We start from the raw sequence: 17,545 nt of genomic DNA, 5'->3' as shown, positions 1-17,545 counted from the left end.
AATTCGAAGAGTTTTAATTCAGATTCAAAAAGGTTTTTTTTTTAAAGCCGAAGTTCTGATGAGCATAGATCTAATTTACATATTTATTCGCGGTCTATATTAACCCCTCGAAATATACCTTAAATTAAGAATTCATACCAAACCTCTGGCCCACTACACCCATCACACTTGCCCAGAAACACCTAGGCTTTGTCCATAATTGGCTGGAAAGATTCCGGTGAAAAGTGATTGAAGTCCTGAATGGAGCGATACCCCCACAAGTCCATGGCCTGACCGCACACGTCCTGTACAGCCCCAATATCGTCCACCATCATTTCGCTTATCCACTCGAAGGCGGACTGGCTGGAAAGCTCCTTCCAGCGAGAGGACTGGAAAAAGTAGCCACTGCGCGGATGCATTTTCTGAATCCTGGACCTGTTTCGTTTCAAGGGCAATCCGTAGAAGTCGAATACTAGTTTGATACTCTCCTCGGGCTGTAGGAACAAGTCCTCGTAACGTATAATGCTGTGAAATATACATATATCATAAGTAAAGAGATATAAGAGTTACACAAAACCTTACCTAAAACGCTGTGGATAGGCTTTGGTGAGGGTCTCCACCATCTGATAATCACTGACCATGTCGCCGCAAAGGGCCTGCGCCTCGCAATCCCTCTCATCCGAACACCACTTGTTATTCATTCGGGAATATATGGTGCCCCGAGGATCGCGGACAAGTAAAAGGATGTTCAGATTTAGGCTAGAGATGAGTACTTTTATGTAATATAATGAATTTGCCAACATTGCTACCACTCACTCTTTGCGTTCCAGAAGGGGAGCCAGAAGATTCAGCCGCAAGTTGTACACCGCCATGTTGATGAATGGATACAGCTTGCAGACGGCGGCCATCGTCTCGGCATCCCAGCAGGTCTCCTGGCTGTAAGAGCGACAGATCTTGGCTTGAGCGCCATAGAAGCGCCGGAAGACCGGCGATCGCATTCCCCATTGGATCATTTCCGCAGACTTGTTGTAGTCACAGTTGTACAGCGCCGCCAGTTCATCCAAGGCGCGATCGTGCTCCTTCGCGGCAATAGAACGGCTCTCGTAGGCGATCAGTGGAGCGTAGTGCTGATAGCAGCCCGGCTGATGGGCCAGGTTGTCCAGCAGGGTCAGGGCACCCGATCCCCGGAACGTGACCAGCATTGAGCGGATTGGCTGGCCGCCGGCATCCAGCGTGAGGTTTCTGATGTCGCCCAGGTGGCTGGTGCTGTAGGAGACCAGTGATCGTTGCAGGGTCACCGGATCCGGCATCAGCATGGGCAAAAGGAAGAAAATGAAGAGGACATAGGTCGTATAGACGCCCACGCAAACGACGGTTAATTTTGAAGTACGCGAAAGTGCAACCATGACTGAAATTTTAAGTTTTTCAAATTTCCCCAATCTTCCAATTTTGAACAATGTCTGAATGATTGAAGTGTAGATCTGACAGAAGGTACTGTGCTTCCATAAAGACGACGAAAAAGCAGGACAGGATTCGCAAGAAGATTATCTTGTAACATGCTACCTTTATTGGCATATCGTTTGTATTTTTTATATAATTTTAATAGTTAATAATAAATTGTTATTTATCAATAACTAAAATACTAATATTGCTATGTTATAATACGTAAATATTTTGAGTTCTGATTTTTTTAAATGTATATATATTTTGTAAAAGATCAACTATGCTGCTGAATATCGATAGACTTTTGAAAAACTAAAAGAATTTCGGACTAGGCAACTGCAAAAATGTCTAAATATGTAGTGAGAGTTATTTGTATAATTTTCAATAATGTCGATTAATAATTAGCAGCATTTCCACCAATGCTTTCCTAAATCTCATACAATTTCTTTAGATTTCTGGCACTAAATGCTATTCCGCAAACATCGAACCTGTATTATGCTTCCATACGTATATATGTCGGTATATTTGTTATTAAGTCTGTTCATTTTTAGTAAAGGCAAGGGTTTCCGATGAGGATGCAAGGATGTGAAGGAGAAATCCTCCTAACAACCGTCTTAGCTGCGAGTTAAGCTCATAAGAATATGGCCAGCAAAATGAGTTTCAAACGTTATGCTTAAATTACTTGGAATATTGAAGATATGAACGTGGCTAACTGGTGATCTGATGATTGGAATTAGTCGCGAAATTAAGAATATCTTAGTTTATAAATAAGTATTTGTTGCTTATAAAAAACTGGGGCACCGGTTGGTAAAAGCCCCAAATATAAACTAGGAATGCGGATTATATTTGGGACTGTTGTCCTACCAACTTTAAAGTACTTGCGAATTAATACTTAAGGTTAATACCATTAATGTCTCTCAAATGTCTTTCGTCTGGTTATCCTAGTCGCTGTTACCCTCCGTCTCGTCGTCCAGCAGCAAGCTTGTCGAACCATAGCTACGGAGTCTGAAATTTAAATCACAAATAGTTATATTATTTACCAAGAATCATACATTGATTAGTAGAACAAAACATGTAGTAAGGATTAGTGATTCTAAAAGAACTCAAACCAATGATGTGATGAACACAATAACTAAAAAAGCATTAGTTTACTCAAGTGAATGTCTGCTCCTCCAATCTCACCTCATCGTCGGACACCTTGAGACCATCTAGATTAATGCTGTTTCTCGCATATCCTGCGCCTGCAGACTGCTCCTTCTCGTACAGCTGCCGGTTCAGCTCATCCTTACTGGAAACGGAGCTGCTGCCTCCATTTGTGGTTCCCTTCAGGGGCAGCGCCAGATTCGCTCGACTGGCACTGCTGCCTGCGCTGCCATACCGTCCGTTTCCGGATCGCTGCCTCTGGTGATGATGATGGTGCTGTCCGTGAGGATTATCGAATTTCTGCTTGGCCCGCTCGAACTCCAGATTCCGTGACTTCGACTCAAATATGTTCTCCTCCAGATGCGTGGGCTTGGCATCAAAAAAAGCAGCTGCTGCCGCTGCCGCCGCCGCTGCAGATGCCGCAGCACTACTCTGCTGCTGCTGCAGGAGCGTTCGTTCCGTGTGACTAGATCTCTTTACGGAAGCAGCATGATGCATAGCGGCGTCGCTGCCATTGTGCGAGCTCCTCAAACCTGCCTGCGAGTCATCAAAGATCTGCCGAAGATCATTGATGTTCGGCAGACAGTCGTTGGGCAGCTCCACGGCAATCTTATTCCTCAACTGCACCCCGCCCATGCCCCGCAGCTGGGGACTCGGAGCACGTCTTTTTCGTTGGGTTAAGCGTGGGTTAGGAGTTAGGTTATTAGTCAAGCCAGCACCATTTGAAAAGTTAGTCGGTATTAGAGTTAGTCCAAAGACTTAGCCGTATGCAAATCTAAATTTCTTTCTTTCGAACTGATCTTACCTATTCTGGAGATGCTGAATCTGCACCTGTAGGCCCTCCGTCTGACCCACCAGCTCATCGTTGGAGCGCTGCAGGCGGCGCACTTGGTTAACGGCCGAATCCAGTTCGTCCTCAGCACCAGCTAGCTCCCGCTTCAGCTCCTCCACACGCTGGCGCAGACGCTTCACCTGCAGGGAAATGGAGAAAAGTAGCGATGTGACTACATATTTAGATTCAGATTGGTACATTACATATTTGTTCAGTACCCATAAGTTGCATCTGTACCCAAAACTCGAAGCACAAAGAGCAGGGGGGCGTGCCTTCCAGTCTTCAAACACAACTGATAAGCAGACGACCCCCGCCAAGTGGTGATAACGCTTAAAATGGAAAAATATTTCCTTCCAAACTCGCTTCACTCTTGGTTTCTATCGTCAAGTGAAATATAAACGCGATAGTGCGAAAAATTTAGAACCCGCAGATTAAGATCGGGCATAACAACAATATTAAATCGAGGTAAACAAAGTGGCGCGGAAGAGCGAAGAGAACGCGCGAAGAGCGGGCAGCCAAAAGCTCTCGCTGTAGATTTGAGCTTTCTTCAGTCTCTCGCCGAACGTCGAATCGAGCAGCTGTTCCGTGGAGAACCGGCTGACCACTTCCAACAGAAAAGACAGAACCGAATTGGAAATATGATTGCGCAAAGTGTAATCAGCAAACTGCGACCGTGTGCCCGCCGCTTGGCCAGCACGAGCTCCAAAGCCGCAGCTCCCAAATTCAACTGGCAGGATCCGCTGAATTTGGAGAGCCAACTGACCGAGGAGGAGGTGGCCATTCGGGATGCGTTCCGTGGATACTGCCAGGCCGAGCTGCAGCCGCGCGTCAAGATGGCCAATCGCCTGGAGACGTTCGACAAGAAGATTATGGAGGAGATTGGCAGTCTGGGCGTCCTGGGCTGCACCATAAAGGGATACGGTTGCGCCGGAGTGTCTAGCGTTGCCTACGGCTTGCTCACCCGCGAGGTGGAGCGCGTGGACTCCGCTTATCGATCCGCCGTGAGTGTCCAGAGCTCTCTGGCCATGGGCGCCATCTATGACTTTGGATCCGAGGAGCAGAAGCAACGCTATTTACCCAGCATGGCAGAGGGCAAACTGATTGGTAAGTGCCAAATGAATGTAATAATTTCTATTTTGAAGAAATATTGAGTGAATTATATAAAGGCATCGAGGTATAGTTTAGATGTGTTCTTTTTAAACGAATCTCAATTTGTTCTCATATTTATCCAGGTGCCTTTGGCCTAACTGAGCCCAACCACGGTAGTGACCCCGCTGGCATGGAGACCCGTGCCAAGTACGACAGCAAGAGCAAGACATACATCCTGAACGGATCGAAGACCTGGATTACTAGTGCTCCTATCGCAGACGTCATAGTCGTATGGGCCAAATGCGAGGATGGTAAGGTACGCGGCTTCCTGGTCGACCGCAAGATATCCGGTAAGGGTTTGGAGACGCCAAAGATAGAGGGCAAGTTCTCGCTGCGTGCTTCGCCTACGGGTATGATCATGATGGACGAGGTCCGTGTGCCGGAGGAGCAGTTGCTACCCAATGTGGCCGGCTTTAGTGGACCCTTCAGCTGTCTGAACAACGCTCGCTATGGAATCGCGTGGGGCGCCCTGGGCGCAGCCGAAACCTGTGTAGAGATTGCTCGCCAGTATACCCTGGATCGCAAGCAATTCGGTCGTCCTTTGGCTGCCAATCAGTTGATCCAAAAGAAGCTGGCCGATGCCATCACGGAGATTGCCTTGGGCCTGCAGGCTTGCCTGCATGTGGGTCGCCTCAAGGATCAGAAGCTGCATACGCCCGACATGATTTCCCTTCTGAAGCGAAACAATACCGGCAAATCGCTGGATATAGCGCGCCAAATGAGAGACATGCTGGGTGCGAACGGAATCAGCGACGAATATCATGTGATCCGGCATGTAATCAACCTGGAGTCAGTTAACACCTACGAGGGCACGCACGATATACACGCGTTGATCCTGGGACGAGCTATCACCGGACTGGCGGCATTTGCTAACTAATGTACTTGTTTCGATAATCATAAAGTACTGCATTTACCAATTTGTTTTATGTCGAAGTGTCAATGTGAATAAATGTTAATCAAACTGAATTCGGCAAGGAAGGGTGCTACATCTCTAAGTTTTCCTAGGCTGATAAGCTGATATGCGTAATCTGATCCATATATCATCCGATAAGATTTTTGGGTGTGGATTTACTCACCTCCGCCTCGTACTGCTCAGCGCGCCGCACGGCGTGTCCCAGCTCCGTGTTTGTTTCGGCCAGCAACTTCTTTAGCTTGGCGTGCGACATCTTCACCTCGCTGATCTCCTTATTGCGCTCCGAGAGTTCCTGCTGCAATGCTCGCAGCTCCACGTCATTAGCTTGCATGGGTCGGCACTTACGGTCCGAACGTTCCTGGTAATCCCGCAGTTCTGCGCGCAGTTTCTTGTTGTCGCGCTCCATGGCCAATTTTTCGGACTCCAGTCGCTCGCGCTTGCCCCATTCGGAGGCGTTCTCCGCCTGAAGGTGCTCCAGTTCAGTGCGAAGCTCCGTGAGGCTGCAATGAATCCATAGTTACACTCCAGTCAAAGTATAGAACGCATTTCTGCTTACCGTCGCTCGAGATTCTCACGGGCAGCAATCTCCTCCTGCAGCGAGTTGTTCACGATACGCATCTCAGCACGATGTTGTTCTTGAAGAGTTAATAGTTCACGCACTGCCTCCTGCTTGGCAGAGCGCATCTCCTCTTGACGTCCGCGCACATCCTGGATCTCCAGCGTAAGTTTTTCAATGCTCTTGTGCAGCTCCAGCTTTTCACTACGAAAATAATAGTATTAATTATGGTATTATTATTGAAATGGAAATTACTCACTCCCTTTCCGCTTGAAGAGTTTTCTGAGCCTCATCAAGGCGCAATTGCAGCATGGATATCTTTTGCAGCAAGTAGTCCTCGTCAAAGTCATCCTTGGACAATTGCTGAATCAGGCGCTTCTCCTCGGCAGCCGCCGCTTCATCCAACTCGGTCAGATGTTTGGGCATAGCCCCCTTCATAGCGAACTCCTCAATGTCTAGATCCTTCACATCATTGGGCAGCTTGGTAACCAAGCCGTCCTCGCTATTGATATTCTTCAAGCCATCCGAGGAGATATCCGGCGAGCAGTTGGCATCCCGTCCGTTGGCCTCCGCATCCTCGCTGGTGTCGGCTCGATGGAACTGACCGGCGTGCTTCATCATCAGCGTGTGCACCTTCTCCATCTCCTTCTTCAGCTGCGTGATCTGCAACTCGAGATCGTTTTTCTCCCGCTTCAGCGAGTGGGCCTCCTTCATGGCGCCGTCCAGTTTGAGGCTCAGCTGCTTGGACTCCTCTCTGGCCTTATTCCGCTCGTTGCGGACCTGGGAAAAGTGAAAAGTTTTGTTATTGGATACCGGCAATATTGACCCAACTTTAAAGCCATGGCAACCAAATTACCTTACTCCACTTCTCCCGCCAGTTTGCAGTGCAGTCGGACCTGGGAATGGTTGATGTTTGGATTAGCAGATAGTTTTGACCACGACGAGCTGCTCCACTTACCACCACTTCATGGTTTTTTCCATCTGCGCTGCCCGTGCTCGAGCTTCGTGCAGTTCCCTCTGTCGCTGGGACTGAATAGAAAATGGGAGTTTAATTACTGAATATAGTATAAAGCTTCACACTCCGATACGCACCTCGCGAGCCTCCCATTCCGTTTCTCCATATCTAGCCGACATGGTGGTCCCGATGACGCCCACGCCGCCCACTTCATTGCGTCTGCTGCCGCCCACCGGTGCAGCGGTTGCACTTTGCGTTGTGGATGCTGTCTGCGACATTTTGCTGGTGTCCTTTCTCAAGTCCTGCTTGCAGCCCAAAGTGCAACAAAACTACCTAACTGATCTGTTGCATCGTGGGTGTGTTTTTGCAATATTTTGGACCAAAGATGAACGCGAATACAGAAAATAAAATTTGAGAATGCGAACAGCTGTTGTTGTTTACTAGTCGCTGTGAATGACCAAAGTGCATGGTGCAGGGCTGACAGTTGCTTTTGAAAGTTATTTAGTTTTAGGTAGTTCGAAAATATTATTTGTATATATATTATATTATCAAATATAGTAAATAATATTTTAAAAAAAGCAGTTATCTTTATTCAAGCCATCGTAGATTTTAATGAATGCCCTTCATGATAATGTTGAACACTTGGCAACCCTGAAAGCGAGATTGTGTAAAGGTCACACTATAAAAAAGTCGCCGCTTTTTCTGCAATTGTTTTTATATTTGCTGACTGAAAACTACCATTAAATCATGGCCAAACATCATCCGGATTTGATTTTCTGCCGCAAGCAGCCCGGCGTGGGTGAGTTCTCAAACAAAACCGCTTGGAAATCGCAGAAAATGCAATAATTCGAACACTTTCGACATTCCATGCGGCAGCCATTGGACGCCTGTGTGAAAAGGACGATGGAAAGTGTGTGATCTGCGACTCCTACGTGCGTCCCTGCACCCTGGTGCGGATCTGCGACGAGTGCAACTACGGATCCTACCAGGGCAGGTGCGTAATCTGCGGCGGTCCCGGAGTGTCGGATGCCTACTACTGCAAGTCCTGCACCATTCAGGAAAAGGACGTGAGTTTTCGAGTCATATCTGGTACCTTCGATTGTATTAATGTGCATTTTGGTTCGTATAGCGCGACGGATGCCCCAAGATTGTGAATCTGGGCAGCTCCAAGACTGACCTGTTCTACGAACGCAAGAAATATGGCTTCAAACAGAAGTGAGTACCCAGCGCAGTGGTCAAACATATAAAATCCACCCTAATACTTTGTATTCTCTTTACAGCTATTGATCTGCTCTCCGCTACCTCATACATTTCTAATAAATTTTTATTGTAGTTTAATACATGAACAAAAGGTTTTGATAATTTGGATATTTGGAATTTCTTCTTATGTCTAGATGGCGAGCAGTTTTTCACCGCCCTCGACGTCGTACTGCAGGCATAGGCGGTCGAACTCCGCTGACTTCTTGTCCAGATCGGTGACAAAGTCGCTCTTGGGATAGAACTGCCTCAGCTGCTCTAGATTCCGGGTGATGGACTCTGTCGGCTTACCCGTAAGGTGGGCATGAACCATCAGATTGATCAGCGTGTCGTAGTCGTTGTGCTTCTTCAGCAGAGATTCGCGCAGCACGGAATCAGCCTCCTCGTACCGTTCCAGGCCCAAGTGAACGACCGCTTGGCCGTTCAGCAGCGCCGGCGTGGGCTTGAACTTTTCACAGAACTCCTGGTAGATGTGAAAGGCGTCTTGCATCTGTTCCGTTCCCTGGGCGAGGGCCACCCACGCCTGAGCGAGCTGAGTCAGCGTAGCATCGTCGCTGATCTCCTGCATCTTGGCCACCAGCTGCTTGGCCAGATCCACGCGCTGTAGACGCAGCAGGCACTGAACCGACAGAGCCATTGACTCCAGATTGGTGGAGCCGTGCAGGATCTTCAATGCGTTCTCGAACTGCCCGTCGTGGCAGTAGACGATGGCTGTTGCGAGGTGCCAGATGTTGGTCTCATCCTCCTCTCCGGCCACCTTGTCCGTGAGTTTCTCCAGTAGCTCCTCCGTCCTCGAAGGCTGCTCAAAGGCTTCGTGCACCAGACGCAAGGCCTGCAGGGGCGTGGAATTTCCCTCCTTGATGTCCGAGGCCACGATGCGCCCGGAATCGATGGCCAAGTAAGAGAGGTACATGTAGGACAGGAGCTCCGGACCCGCGGTGCCCTGCTCCGGCAGCACGAAGTTGATCGAACCCATATAGTTACCGATGTAGTACTCGTTGCGGGCATCGAATAGCACCGAGTTGGTGTCCTCCTCATTCTGCTGTCGGCTCATTTTCGTAAATATTATTAAATTAGATGGGAAAGCCGAATTCTTTTCGGCTGAGTTGGCTTATTTGTGTAAATGTATCGGTGCCTATCGTACATCGATATCAGATGCGTTGTTATCGCCAAGTTGTCACAGTGAGACCGTTGCATCTGACTCAAATCGGATCTGGCAACGTTTTTCTTTTTGTCAAACAGTTTTTTTTTCAATGGATATTTTAATTTTAAAACGGATCTATTTTAGCCTCAAGAATTTTTTGGATCCCTTTCTTATTTAATAAAAACATAGTAAAATTGTCAAAATGTAAGGTTTTGTTCTTAAGATTTAATCTTGTAAACTGATTTTAAATCTCTAAAGAAGTCCACTTAATTATTTAGACCCTGGGATTAGTGTTGCAAAACACCATCTCCTGCAACAATTCCAGATCCGTTAATTAGTGCGAAAGCTTAGTTATACGCTAAAAGCTAACGGTTCTGCTCAACTTTGGCAATCCGGTTAGACTTGAATTGCTTCAAGCTAAGCTCTAATATTGCATTACAATACACCGCAAAGCGCAGTAATAACAATTAGGCCACTCAGCCTAAGCACTTGCTACTTTGCCTTTCTAATCTGTGTTTGAAGTCCCAGTGACTTACTGCCTCTTATCTGGAATGTACAATCCGAGGTGCAAAGACCTTGACCGGGACTATTTTCCCAGCTATCATACGACCAGGTTTCAGGACCAGCCGGAACCGAATTTGGCTGTGCTGGAGCACTTTGTTCGGGTGACCAAGCAGCGTAAGAACTGGTATTCCCGACGGCAGAGCCCCATTTAAGCGTAAAATTCCAGATGGCAGGGAACTGACCGAGAAGCAGGGTATCTCTGTGGACCACTTGCGCTACGGAGAAGGTCGTCAGTTGGTGGATGTGTTCTACAACGAAAAGACCACCAACCAGGCGCCGCTGTTCGTCTTCGTGCACGGCGGCTACTGGCAGGAGATGGACATGAGCATGTCCTGCTCGATTGTGGGTCCCCTGGTGCGGCGTGGATACCGAGTGGCCGTCATGGACTACAACCTGTGCCCGCAGGTCACGCTCGAGGAGCTGATGACCCAGTTCACCCATTTCCTCAACTGGATCTTTGACTACACCGAAATGACCAAAGTGTCGGCGGTCACCTTCGCCGGACACTCGGCCGGTGCCCACTTGCTGGCCCAGATACTCATGCGCCAAAATGTGATTACAGCCCAGCGGAGCAAGATGGTGTGGGCTTTGGTCTTCCTCTGCGGCGTTTACGATCTGAGGGAGCTCGCCAACCTAGAATCGGTGAATCCCAAAAATATTCTGGGCCTCAACGAGCGGAATATCGAGTCCGTGTCGCCCATGCTGTGGGAATATACCGATGTGACCGTTTGGAACTCCACCAAGATCTACGTGGTGGCCGCCGAGCATGACAGCCCCACCTTCATCGAGCAAAGTCGCCACTACGCTGATGTGCTGAGAAAGAAGGGCTACAAGGCGAGCTTCTCGCTCTTCAAAGGATACGACCACTTCGACATCATCGAGGAGACGGCCATCGACGATTCAGATGTATCCCGCTTTCTGCGCAACATTGAAATTGAATAAACTAGGCGCAGATTCGCTTTGCGTCATCGTTTCTCACCGTTCTGTTTATTTTCTACGACTAACTTAGACTAGTAGTATTCCGTATATACACTACCGAAGTTTTCTGGATTGTACCCAAAGGTAGGGGGCTTTACAATAAATAGGCGTGGTGGAATTTGCAACCATTATTAACAACCACAAAAATGTAAGGGCGGAAGTTATTTTTGAACTTAACGTTTGGATATACGACAGTTTTAAATGAAAAAAGTTTTTCACGTGTCTATAAAAAATTGTCGTAAACTCATCGACGCTTGAATTATTTAAACATTTCTGGATAAACCCAATCAAGTTATCAAATTTAATGATTAATGTTCAAAAATAAATAGTCGACCTCATAACATTTTTGTGAGCAAGGGGAGTTGAAAAATGTACAAGTAGTGAACGTATTCAGGAAGAAACTGAACATATTGAATAAATAACTTAACTAGATCTGCGGGTACAACTCTTTCTATGACTCCTCATCGGAAATGATTATCTGGTCAGCAATGACTGGCTTAGCAGACGGCATGGGATTGGGCTTTCTATACAGATCCTGCCCATGGACAAAATTGGCGTTCAGACTAGAGACGGACATAATCTTAAGCCTGCCGTTGGGCGTGGCTTCGTCATTCTTTTTGCCAGTCTCGTCTCTCGTTATATCTATCACATCCTCCTCCTCGGCGAGCGGCAAGGCATCTCTCTTTGGTGATGTTACTGCTTCCACTTCGGAGTCGGCATCACTCACATCACTGTTGGCTTGAAAGTTATTGACAAATTCCTCAACATCGTCGTCCTCCGAGTCCGATTCCTCCTCCGAGTCATCTTCGTCGTCGTAGATTTTTAAGATCCGTCCATTAGCGGAGCGCTTTTTTCGAATCACATTTCCACGAGCGGCTGGACCCCTTTTTAAAGCGGCAAGAGCGGCCGCCTTAGCTGCTGCCTGAGCACTTGTGCAGGGCTTGTCGTCGTCCTCCGCCAATGCAGCCAGCTTGGCGGCCTCCTCGTCCGCTTTAACCTGCTTCAACTTTTTCTCCTTGAGCCGCGCCTCCTGACGCTCCTCCGCATTGAGATCTTGCTCGAGGGCATACCTAGAATAAATAATTTAAAAATTAAATTGGAACAGTATTTTAAATTCAGAGCACTGCGCTGTTGTTCTAGATATTTTCAATAAATGAACAGCGCAGCTCTGAAATTCTTGATTTCAGCTCACTTTTCTAAGATATCACTTATTTTGGTTTGCTTTTTGTTGTTTTCCTTGAGCTTGGCTAGCAGCTCGGGATCACTGGACGCTGGATCTTTGCCATTTGCCGTGTAATGTGTGACGGTTTCGTAAAGATCATTCTTTCGGCGCGATTGCAGCATTCGGCCGACTTTGTTAAAGGCATCGTAGGCTGCAAAACAATAAAATGTGTGCTCAATATTGATTTTGATAGTTGAAGACCATGACGTACCGATTCTCTTCATCTCGTACTTGGCTAGTCCAAGTTCCTTTTCCTTGTTGCACTGTTCCAGTATTTGAAGCACATCGTGGTAATCGGGAAAATCTTGCATCCTGTTCACAAAAGCCGATAGCGAGTTATTGAAGTGTGGATAGTCCGAATCCTTGAAATGGATGGGCTTCTTCAGCTGACGACGGACACTCTTGCTCTCGCCCTTTAGATCACAGATTTTTTCATAGATCTGGCAAGCGCGCTTTTTGAAGCGCTCCAACTGAAGATAGCTGGAGTCCTCGTCGTTCAAGTCCACTTCAGCTTCCTCCAACATCTTTATTCGCTTAGTAATAGCATGCAGCGTGCGATAAAAGTGGCGTATGCGCTCATTCCTACGCCTATCTTCGGAAGAAATGGTCTGGACATTCACCAATGTCACCTCTTCACTTTCATCATCCTGCTCTCTTCCCGCCATCACAGTCTGCTGCTCCGGCGCATTCAACATCGCTGGCTGCTTGGGTGTGAACGATGTTGGTGGAAGTGGGAACTGGCTAGCTGGCGGAATTGCTCGTACTGTGGGAAATATTTTTGTCAGCCTTCGCGATGCTAACTCATCTAACACGTACTTTAGGTGTACGTACACCAGGTACGATTCGTTTTGGATCATCGCCATGGCCGTTGTGACCAGGTTGCGAAAGCCACATGACATCACGAAGCTTTCGGGCGCACTGTAGTAATACTGGGTCAATTCTCCCTTTACAAGGCGCTCCATGTCAGCCGATTTGTCCACCTCGCGGCACAGCCGAAGAAGTGCCGCGTACTCAGTTGTAAATGGGGCATTCACTGAAGGTGCTGCCTTGATTGCATTCTTAATTGGAGGAAAACATTCTTTCCTGCGCTTTTGTAGCGGGATATCCGGGATATTATCTAAATCCACTATTTCTGTGACAACTGAACCGGATTTTTTCCTGGAAATCATCACTGCAGGCCTTTTAATTGCACCAGATTGTTTATCTGTTGGCATCGGTTGCTTCGACGATTTTTCCACGGTCATTGGCCCGCGCTCCGGCTCCGGCTCCGGCTTATCCGTGGGCGGCGTAGTGGGCGGTGATTCGACTAGGACAATTGTGGTCATCGAGGAAGACTGCAATTGTACGTGCTTCTTTTGCTGCTGCTGCTCGAGATGCTTTCGCCATTCCTCGTCGGATTTCTTGAGCACGGTAATCGGCTGTATGCGCTTGGCGCTTGCAGTTTGAGCCCTGTTCACTGGAGAAATGCTCGCTCCGGGCAAGGAATTCAATTTAATGGCTGCCGCCTTGTCCAGCTGCTGTTGCTGAACTGCTGCCGATGGTCCAACGGGCGGTGGAGTTGTCGTTGGCGTCAGTTGCGGCGTAATGCTAGTGGTGGGCGGCAAGTTAAGCAATAGTGGCTCATTCAAGGCCGCGGCACAATGCGGTGGAGTGGCCAGAAGGCGCTGTGGAGGTGTGGCACTCGCTGTGAATCCCTGGACATGCGTCGAAGTCATTGGTGCTGCAGATGCCTTGCGCTGTGATCTTTTAAAGGGCAAAGTCCGGGCTGCAGTCATTGTTGCGTCTCTGGGGGGACTGACAGCTCTAGCCATCTGCGGCTTCATCGGGATGCAGACATTGTTGTTTGTAGGCACCGGCGTGATCTTGGCTACCGTCATGGGTCGCACTATCGGTGGACGGTGTGCGAACGGAGGATTTTGCATGGCCGCGTTTGGCATTGTTTGCTTTTGTAATATATGAGCGGGTGGTGGCGTCTGCTGCGGAGCTATCTGTTTTGGTAGAATTTTTTGTACGGTCGGCGGTGTCTGCAACATGGGAAGTCTCTGAATAGTCATCGATTTGTGCGTAATTTGATTGACAACGGGAAGCAAAGGTTGCTGCGGTGGAAACTGTGGGCCCATCACAGAGTTTAGCAGTTGTATAGCCATCTGTGTCTTTGGTGATTGCTGTTGGGCCACGAGCAAAGGATTCGGGAGTTGTTGTGGGCGCGGCAGGACCACCGATGTTTTCGGAAGATGCGGTTGCATCACGATTTTCTTCACCTGTTGCTGTTGAAGAAGTCCAGCACTTTTTCTCTTCTGGGGCTGGGATTGTCCAACTGGTAACTTTTGCTGTTGCCCTGGGGCCGCTCCTTGCTTTTGAGCTGCTGACTGCTGCCCTAAGGACGCTTTTTGTAGTTTTTGCTGCTGTTGGAGCTGCACCGCGGAAGTACTTAGCTGCTGTTGTGGTTGCTGTTGCAGTTGCCCCGCTGAAATCTTCTTCTGTTGCTGTTGTGGTTGCTGCTGGAGTTGCCCCAATGAAGTCTTCTTTTGCTGTTGTTGCTGTTGGTGTTTTAGGTGCACCATTGAATGCTGCTGTGGTTGATTTTGCTGCTGTTGTTGGAGTTGCCCCACTGAAGTCTTATGTTGTTGTTGCTGTTGTAAGTGTACCAGTGAATTGTTCAGTTGCTGTGGTGGTTTCTGCTGAGGTTGTGGTTGCCCCAACGGCTCCTTTTGCTGTTGAGATTGCCCCAGGATCTTTTTCTGCTGCTCCTGTTGCAGTTGCCCCAGGAACGTCTTCTGTTGCGGCTGTTGCAGGTGCCCCAGAAGAATCTTCTGTTGCTCCTGTTGTAGTTTACTCAGGTACTCCTTCTGCGGCTGTTGTCCCACGAAAACCTTTGGTATTTGCTGAATCTGTACTCCAATCCCCGTATTCTGTTTAACAGGCTGTTGTAGCGATCCCACCGGTGGTTTTTGCTGCGTTAGCAATTGGCCTCCTAGTGCCTTCGGCCGCGTAGGCAATGGGCCACCCAGTGGCTGCTGTGATTGCTGAATCTGTACTCCAATCCCAGTATTCTGTTTAACAGGCTGTTGTAGCGATCCCACCGGTGGTTTTTGCTGCGTTAGCAATTGCCCCCCTAGTGGTTTCGGCCGCGTAGGCAATGTGCCACCCAGTGGCTCCTGTGTTTGCGGAATCTGTACTCCAATCGCCGTATTCTTTTTAACTGGCTGTTGTATTGATCTCACCGGTGGTTTTGGCCGCGTAGGCAATGGGCCCACTAGTGGCACGTCTAGCTCCGTAGGCAATGGGCCACGCAGTATCTCGTCTGGCTCCGTAGGCAGTGGGCCACCCAGTGGCTCGTCTGGCTTCGTAGGCAATGGCCCACGTGGTAGCTTCTCTTGCTGCGTAGGCACTGGGCATCCCAGTGGCTTCTGTTGCTGTGTAGGCAATGGGCCATTCCGTTGGATCTGTTGCTGCTGCAATTGAATGCTCACCGGTCTAAGTGGCTGTTGCTGCTGCAACGGTAGCTGATTTATTTGGCTAACAGAAGCCATAACTTTCTGCTGTCCTGCAACTAATTTCTGGTGTATTTGGAGCGATAGAGGTTTTTGGTGTTGCGCCGTTTGACCCACTGCAGTATTGGGCTTCGTAAAACCCAGTATTATGGCCTTCGGTTGCTGGGCTTGTGCTTGTTGCGGAGACTGACCCATCCCAAGAATGGGTTGGATCTTTGCAGGCATCGCTTTCGACGCCGGTATTATTTTTGACCCGGGTGCGAGTCGAATCGGGTTAAACGGCGTCACCCTCACCTGGTGGCTGGGCACGGTGGTTATCACGGCATTCGGACTGGGCGCCTTGCTGCTCACCGACCAGGCCACTTTCTGGCCGGTGCCAACATTGATCTGCTTCGGGGTCACATTGTTGTTGAAGCTGGTAGTGTTGTTGTTGTTGTTGTTGCTGCTGCTCTCTGCCAGAGAAATGGTCAGGTTTCCGTTTGTGGCGAGGACGTTCTTCTGGTGCTTGGTGACGGTGATTCCACTGGGGATGTGCATGGACCGGAGTGGATCCACAATGACCGGAGTCTCCCTTGCAGGTCCTGTTTCTGCAACAGGCACTATCATCGCGGATCCCAGGGAGGCCTTTGGTATGTTCAGAAGTTTGGCAGGCAAACTTTGCCTACCGGATGGCGGTAGTACTCGCCGAGGATCCTCGAGTCGTCGTCGTTTGGCCGGCGACTGCAAATATAATTTGAAACTGATATACAAGTTATGTTCAATTAGTAATAAGATTAGAGTACAGTGCCTCTGACAATAAGACCAAAGTTTACTTTTAAGTATACATAATGTTTGTTGTTTTAATCACAAGTGCATGGGCTTCGAAGCGCATTTTATAATTAGCAACATTTATATTAGTTCCAAACTGCAGGCGACCTGTTGGTTGCTCTCTGATGTATTTTAAATTTGAATGAAAATATAAACAAACGAAAAGCGTCAGTGTATAGGTGTGTGTTCGTCGGTGCGCGCGAGAGCATTGGAGAGTTGCGAGCGCGCGCTGTGGAGAGTTGATTTGATTTAGTGCCGTATCAGCGGAGACGACTTTCCGAACTTTACCAGGCGAATTGCGTCTTAGCCAAACACTCTCCAGAAGCGGAGACTCACCGCACCCTCTCACTCGCTCAATTCCACGCCTAACGTAATTAAAGTCCGATATTCGCCACTGCAATTGCAAGACTCGCCAGGTCTCCAATCGCTCGGTCTGGCAGCACTGACACCGTTTTGCAACTGTATGAGTGGGGCACTGCACGTTCGTGTCTGCTCGTTCTCAATAAAAAAGCAGCGCGAAAAAAAATTAATTCCACACTATGTGTAACACGCACACACACTCATGCAGCGAGCCTATTTAAATCCAACTGTACTTTTTCACACACACACGCACTGACGAGTCCGCTGAGAAATCGGGATATTACCTCCTCATCAGACTCCGAGCTCAAATCGACGCATATCACAGACGCAGACATTATTCGCCCCGAAACGGCAATGGTCTGCACCGAATTTGTTCACTTTACTCGCCGCGCGATTTACTGGCTTTTCTTCGCATTTGGACTTGCCACCGTTGTTGCCAGCTAGTTTTTCACGCATATGTGAAAGACGCGTCCGCATTCGTTGCGAGTTCTCGGCACTAGCACTGAATACTGTATATATGTGGGAATTTTCCCACATATTTATTACGCTCGCCAACTGAATGCACTGCGTGAGTGTTTGTTTGTGCTCATGCCTCAGAATTGTCAAATTGGAGAGTCTTGGAGCTGCCAAAACATCGCTGGGTGCCCCGATAGTATCGGTAGCTTGGTATCAGCCGGTGCCAGCGATGGACTCACAACTATCGCTATCTAATATCGAAACTCCTTTTATTAACCCTATAATGTCAAAAT

General features: G+C 48.3%; 7 protein-coding genes across 9 annotated transcripts; 3 read left to right on the top strand and 4 right to left on the bottom strand.

The window, feature by feature from the left end:
* Nucleotides 1-53: 53 nt before the first annotated feature.
* LOC117135187 (carbohydrate sulfotransferase 4) lies at nucleotides 54-1,461 on the bottom strand. Its single transcript, XM_033295254.1, has 3 exons — nucleotides 796-1,461; nucleotides 562-738; nucleotides 54-504 (listed from the first exon to the last, which is right to left on the bottom strand). The coding sequence occupies exons 1-3, from the start codon at nucleotides 1,383-1,385 to the stop codon at nucleotides 183-185; spliced, it is 1,089 nt and encodes a 362-aa protein (XP_033151145.1). The 5' UTR covers nucleotides 1,386-1,461; the 3' UTR covers nucleotides 54-182.
* A 156-nt stretch (nucleotides 1,462-1,617) lies between these two features.
* On the bottom strand, nucleotides 1,618-7,407 carry LOC117135183 (coiled-coil domain-containing protein 102A). Of its 2 annotated transcripts, XM_033295249.1 has the most exons (9): nucleotides 7,108-7,407; nucleotides 6,974-7,044; nucleotides 6,872-6,911; nucleotides 6,275-6,795; nucleotides 6,016-6,219; nucleotides 5,623-5,959; nucleotides 3,371-3,537; nucleotides 2,605-3,229; nucleotides 1,618-2,427 (listed from the first exon to the last, which is right to left on the bottom strand). In XM_033295249.1, the coding sequence occupies exons 1-9, from the start codon at nucleotides 7,246-7,248 to the stop codon at nucleotides 2,419-2,421; spliced, it is 2,115 nt and encodes a 704-aa protein (XP_033151140.1). In that variant the 5' UTR covers nucleotides 7,249-7,407; the 3' UTR covers nucleotides 1,618-2,418. The 2 variants fall into 2 exon arrangements, with proteins under 2 accessions (XP_033151140.1, XP_033151141.1); XM_033295250.1 differs by lacking the exon at nucleotides 2,605-3,229 and having other exon boundaries at nucleotides 1,623-2,427; nucleotides 7,108-7,248.
* Nucleotides 3,624-5,512, top strand: LOC117135186 (glutaryl-CoA dehydrogenase, mitochondrial). Its single transcript, XM_033295253.1, has 2 exons — nucleotides 3,624-4,501; nucleotides 4,630-5,512. The coding sequence occupies exons 1-2, from the start codon at nucleotides 4,036-4,038 to the stop codon at nucleotides 5,421-5,423; spliced, it is 1,260 nt and encodes a 419-aa protein (XP_033151144.1). The 5' UTR covers nucleotides 3,624-4,035; the 3' UTR covers nucleotides 5,424-5,512.
* A 230-nt stretch (nucleotides 7,408-7,637) lies between the features above and the next one.
* Nucleotides 7,638-8,327, top strand: LOC117150861 (PHD finger-like domain-containing protein 5A). Its single transcript, XM_033317958.1, has 4 exons — nucleotides 7,638-7,769; nucleotides 7,847-8,037; nucleotides 8,100-8,185; nucleotides 8,251-8,327. The coding sequence occupies exons 1-4, from the start codon at nucleotides 7,718-7,720 to the stop codon at nucleotides 8,255-8,257; spliced, it is 336 nt and encodes a 111-aa protein (XP_033173849.1). The 5' UTR covers nucleotides 7,638-7,717; the 3' UTR covers nucleotides 8,258-8,327.
* Nucleotides 8,277-9,375, bottom strand: LOC117150859 (coatomer subunit epsilon). The gene has a single exon (XM_033317956.1). The coding sequence runs from the start codon at nucleotides 9,279-9,281 to the stop codon at nucleotides 8,361-8,363; it is 921 nt and encodes a 306-aa protein (XP_033173847.1). The 5' UTR covers nucleotides 9,282-9,375; the 3' UTR covers nucleotides 8,277-8,360.
* A 363-nt stretch (nucleotides 9,376-9,738) lies between these two features.
* On the top strand, nucleotides 9,739-10,913 carry LOC117150860 (kynurenine formamidase). The gene is made up of 2 exons (XM_033317957.1): nucleotides 9,739-10,049; nucleotides 10,102-10,913. Exons 1-2 carry the CDS (start codon nucleotides 9,923-9,925, stop codon nucleotides 10,875-10,877), a joined length of 903 nt encoding a protein of 300 aa, XP_033173848.1. The 5' UTR covers nucleotides 9,739-9,922; the 3' UTR covers nucleotides 10,878-10,913.
* LOC117150857 (titin) lies at nucleotides 10,890-17,420 on the bottom strand. Of its 2 annotated transcripts, none has more exons than XM_033317953.1 (4): nucleotides 17,081-17,420; nucleotides 12,347-16,368; nucleotides 12,106-12,286; nucleotides 10,890-11,983 (listed from the first exon to the last, which is right to left on the bottom strand). In XM_033317953.1, exons 1-4 carry the CDS (start codon nucleotides 17,086-17,088, stop codon nucleotides 11,365-11,367), a joined length of 4,830 nt encoding a protein of 1,609 aa, XP_033173844.1. In that variant the 5' UTR covers nucleotides 17,089-17,420; the 3' UTR covers nucleotides 10,890-11,364. The 2 variants fall into 2 exon arrangements, with proteins under 2 accessions (XP_033173844.1, XP_033173843.1); XM_033317952.1 differs by having other exon boundaries at nucleotides 12,347-16,349.
* Between the last annotated feature and the right edge of the window lie 125 nt (nucleotides 17,421-17,545).

The sequence above is a fragment of the Drosophila mauritiana genome, chromosome 2L, assembly GCF_004382145.1.
Source record: "Drosophila mauritiana strain mau12 chromosome 2L, ASM438214v1, whole genome shotgun sequence".
NCBI lineage: Eukaryota > Metazoa > Arthropoda > Insecta > Diptera > Drosophilidae > Drosophila > Drosophila mauritiana.
Note: the sequence above shows the minus strand (reverse complement) of the source record. Positions and strands in the feature narration are given on the sequence as shown.

What these genes read in the sequence shown, in the direction of transcription:
- LOC117135187 (XM_033295254.1), bottom strand. Translation starts at nt 1,385, where the DNA reads ATGGTTGCACTTTCGCGTACTTCAAAATTAACCGTCGTTTGCGTGGGC. An exon ending in CCCCTTCTGGAACGCAAAGA is followed by an intron (nt 739 to 795) that starts GTGAGTGGTAGC and finishes ACTCATCTCTAG; the next exon opens with CCTAAATCTGAACATCCTTT. An exon ending in GCCTATCCACAGCGTTTTAG is followed by an intron (nt 505 to 561) that starts GTAAGGTTTTGT and finishes TATATTTCACAG; the next exon opens with CATTATACGTTACGAGGACT.
- LOC117135186 (XM_033295253.1), top strand. Translation starts at nt 4,036, where the DNA reads ATGATTGCGCAAAGTGTAATCAGCAAACTGCGACCGTGTGCCCGCCGC. An exon ending in GGCAGAGGGCAAACTGATTG is followed by an intron (nt 4,502 to 4,629) that starts GTAAGTGCCAAA and finishes ATATTTATCCAG; the next exon opens with GTGCCTTTGGCCTAACTGAG.
- LOC117135183 (XM_033295249.1), bottom strand. Translation starts at nt 7,248, where the DNA reads ATGTCGCAGACAGCATCCACAACGCAAAGTGCAACCGCTGCACCGGTG. An exon ending in ACTCTTCAAGCGGAAAGGGA is followed by an intron (nt 6,220 to 6,274) that starts GTGAGTAATTTC and finishes TTATTTTCGTAG; the next exon opens with TGAAAAGCTGGAGCTGCACA. An exon ending in ATTCAGCATCTCCAGAATAG is followed by an intron (nt 3,230 to 3,370) that starts GTAAGATCAGTT and finishes CCAACGAAAAAG; the next exon opens with ACGTGCTCCGAGTCCCCAGC.
- LOC117150861 (XM_033317958.1), top strand. Translation starts at nt 7,718, where the DNA reads ATGGCCAAACATCATCCGGATTTGATTTTCTGCCGCAAGCAGCCCGGC. An exon ending in CCGCAAGCAGCCCGGCGTGG is followed by an intron (nt 7,770 to 7,846) that starts GTGAGTTCTCAA and finishes TCCATGCGGCAG; the next exon opens with CCATTGGACGCCTGTGTGAA. An exon ending in GCACCATTCAGGAAAAGGAC is followed by an intron (nt 8,038 to 8,099) that starts GTGAGTTTTCGA and finishes TGGTTCGTATAG; the next exon opens with CGCGACGGATGCCCCAAGAT.
- LOC117150859 (XM_033317956.1), bottom strand. Translation starts at nt 9,281, where the DNA reads ATGAGCCGACAGCAGAATGAGGAGGACACCAACTCGGTGCTATTCGAT.
- LOC117150860 (XM_033317957.1), top strand. Translation starts at nt 9,923, where the DNA reads ATGTACAATCCGAGGTGCAAAGACCTTGACCGGGACTATTTTCCCAGC. An exon ending in TGTTCGGGTGACCAAGCAGC is followed by an intron (nt 10,050 to 10,101) that starts GTAAGAACTGGT and finishes GTAAAATTCCAG; the next exon opens with ATGGCAGGGAACTGACCGAG.
- LOC117150857 (XM_033317952.1), bottom strand. Translation starts at nt 17,131, where the DNA reads ATGTCTGCGTCTGTGATATGCGTCGATTTGAGCTCGGAGTCTGATGAG. An exon ending in GCTCGGAGTCTGATGAGGAG is followed by an intron (nt 16,350 to 17,080) that starts GTAATATCCCGA and finishes TTATATTTGCAG; the next exon opens with TCGCCGGCCAAACGACGACG. An exon ending in GTACGAGATGAAGAGAATCG is followed by an intron (nt 12,287 to 12,346) that starts GTACGTCATGGT and finishes ATTGTTTTGCAG; the next exon opens with CCTACGATGCCTTTAACAAA.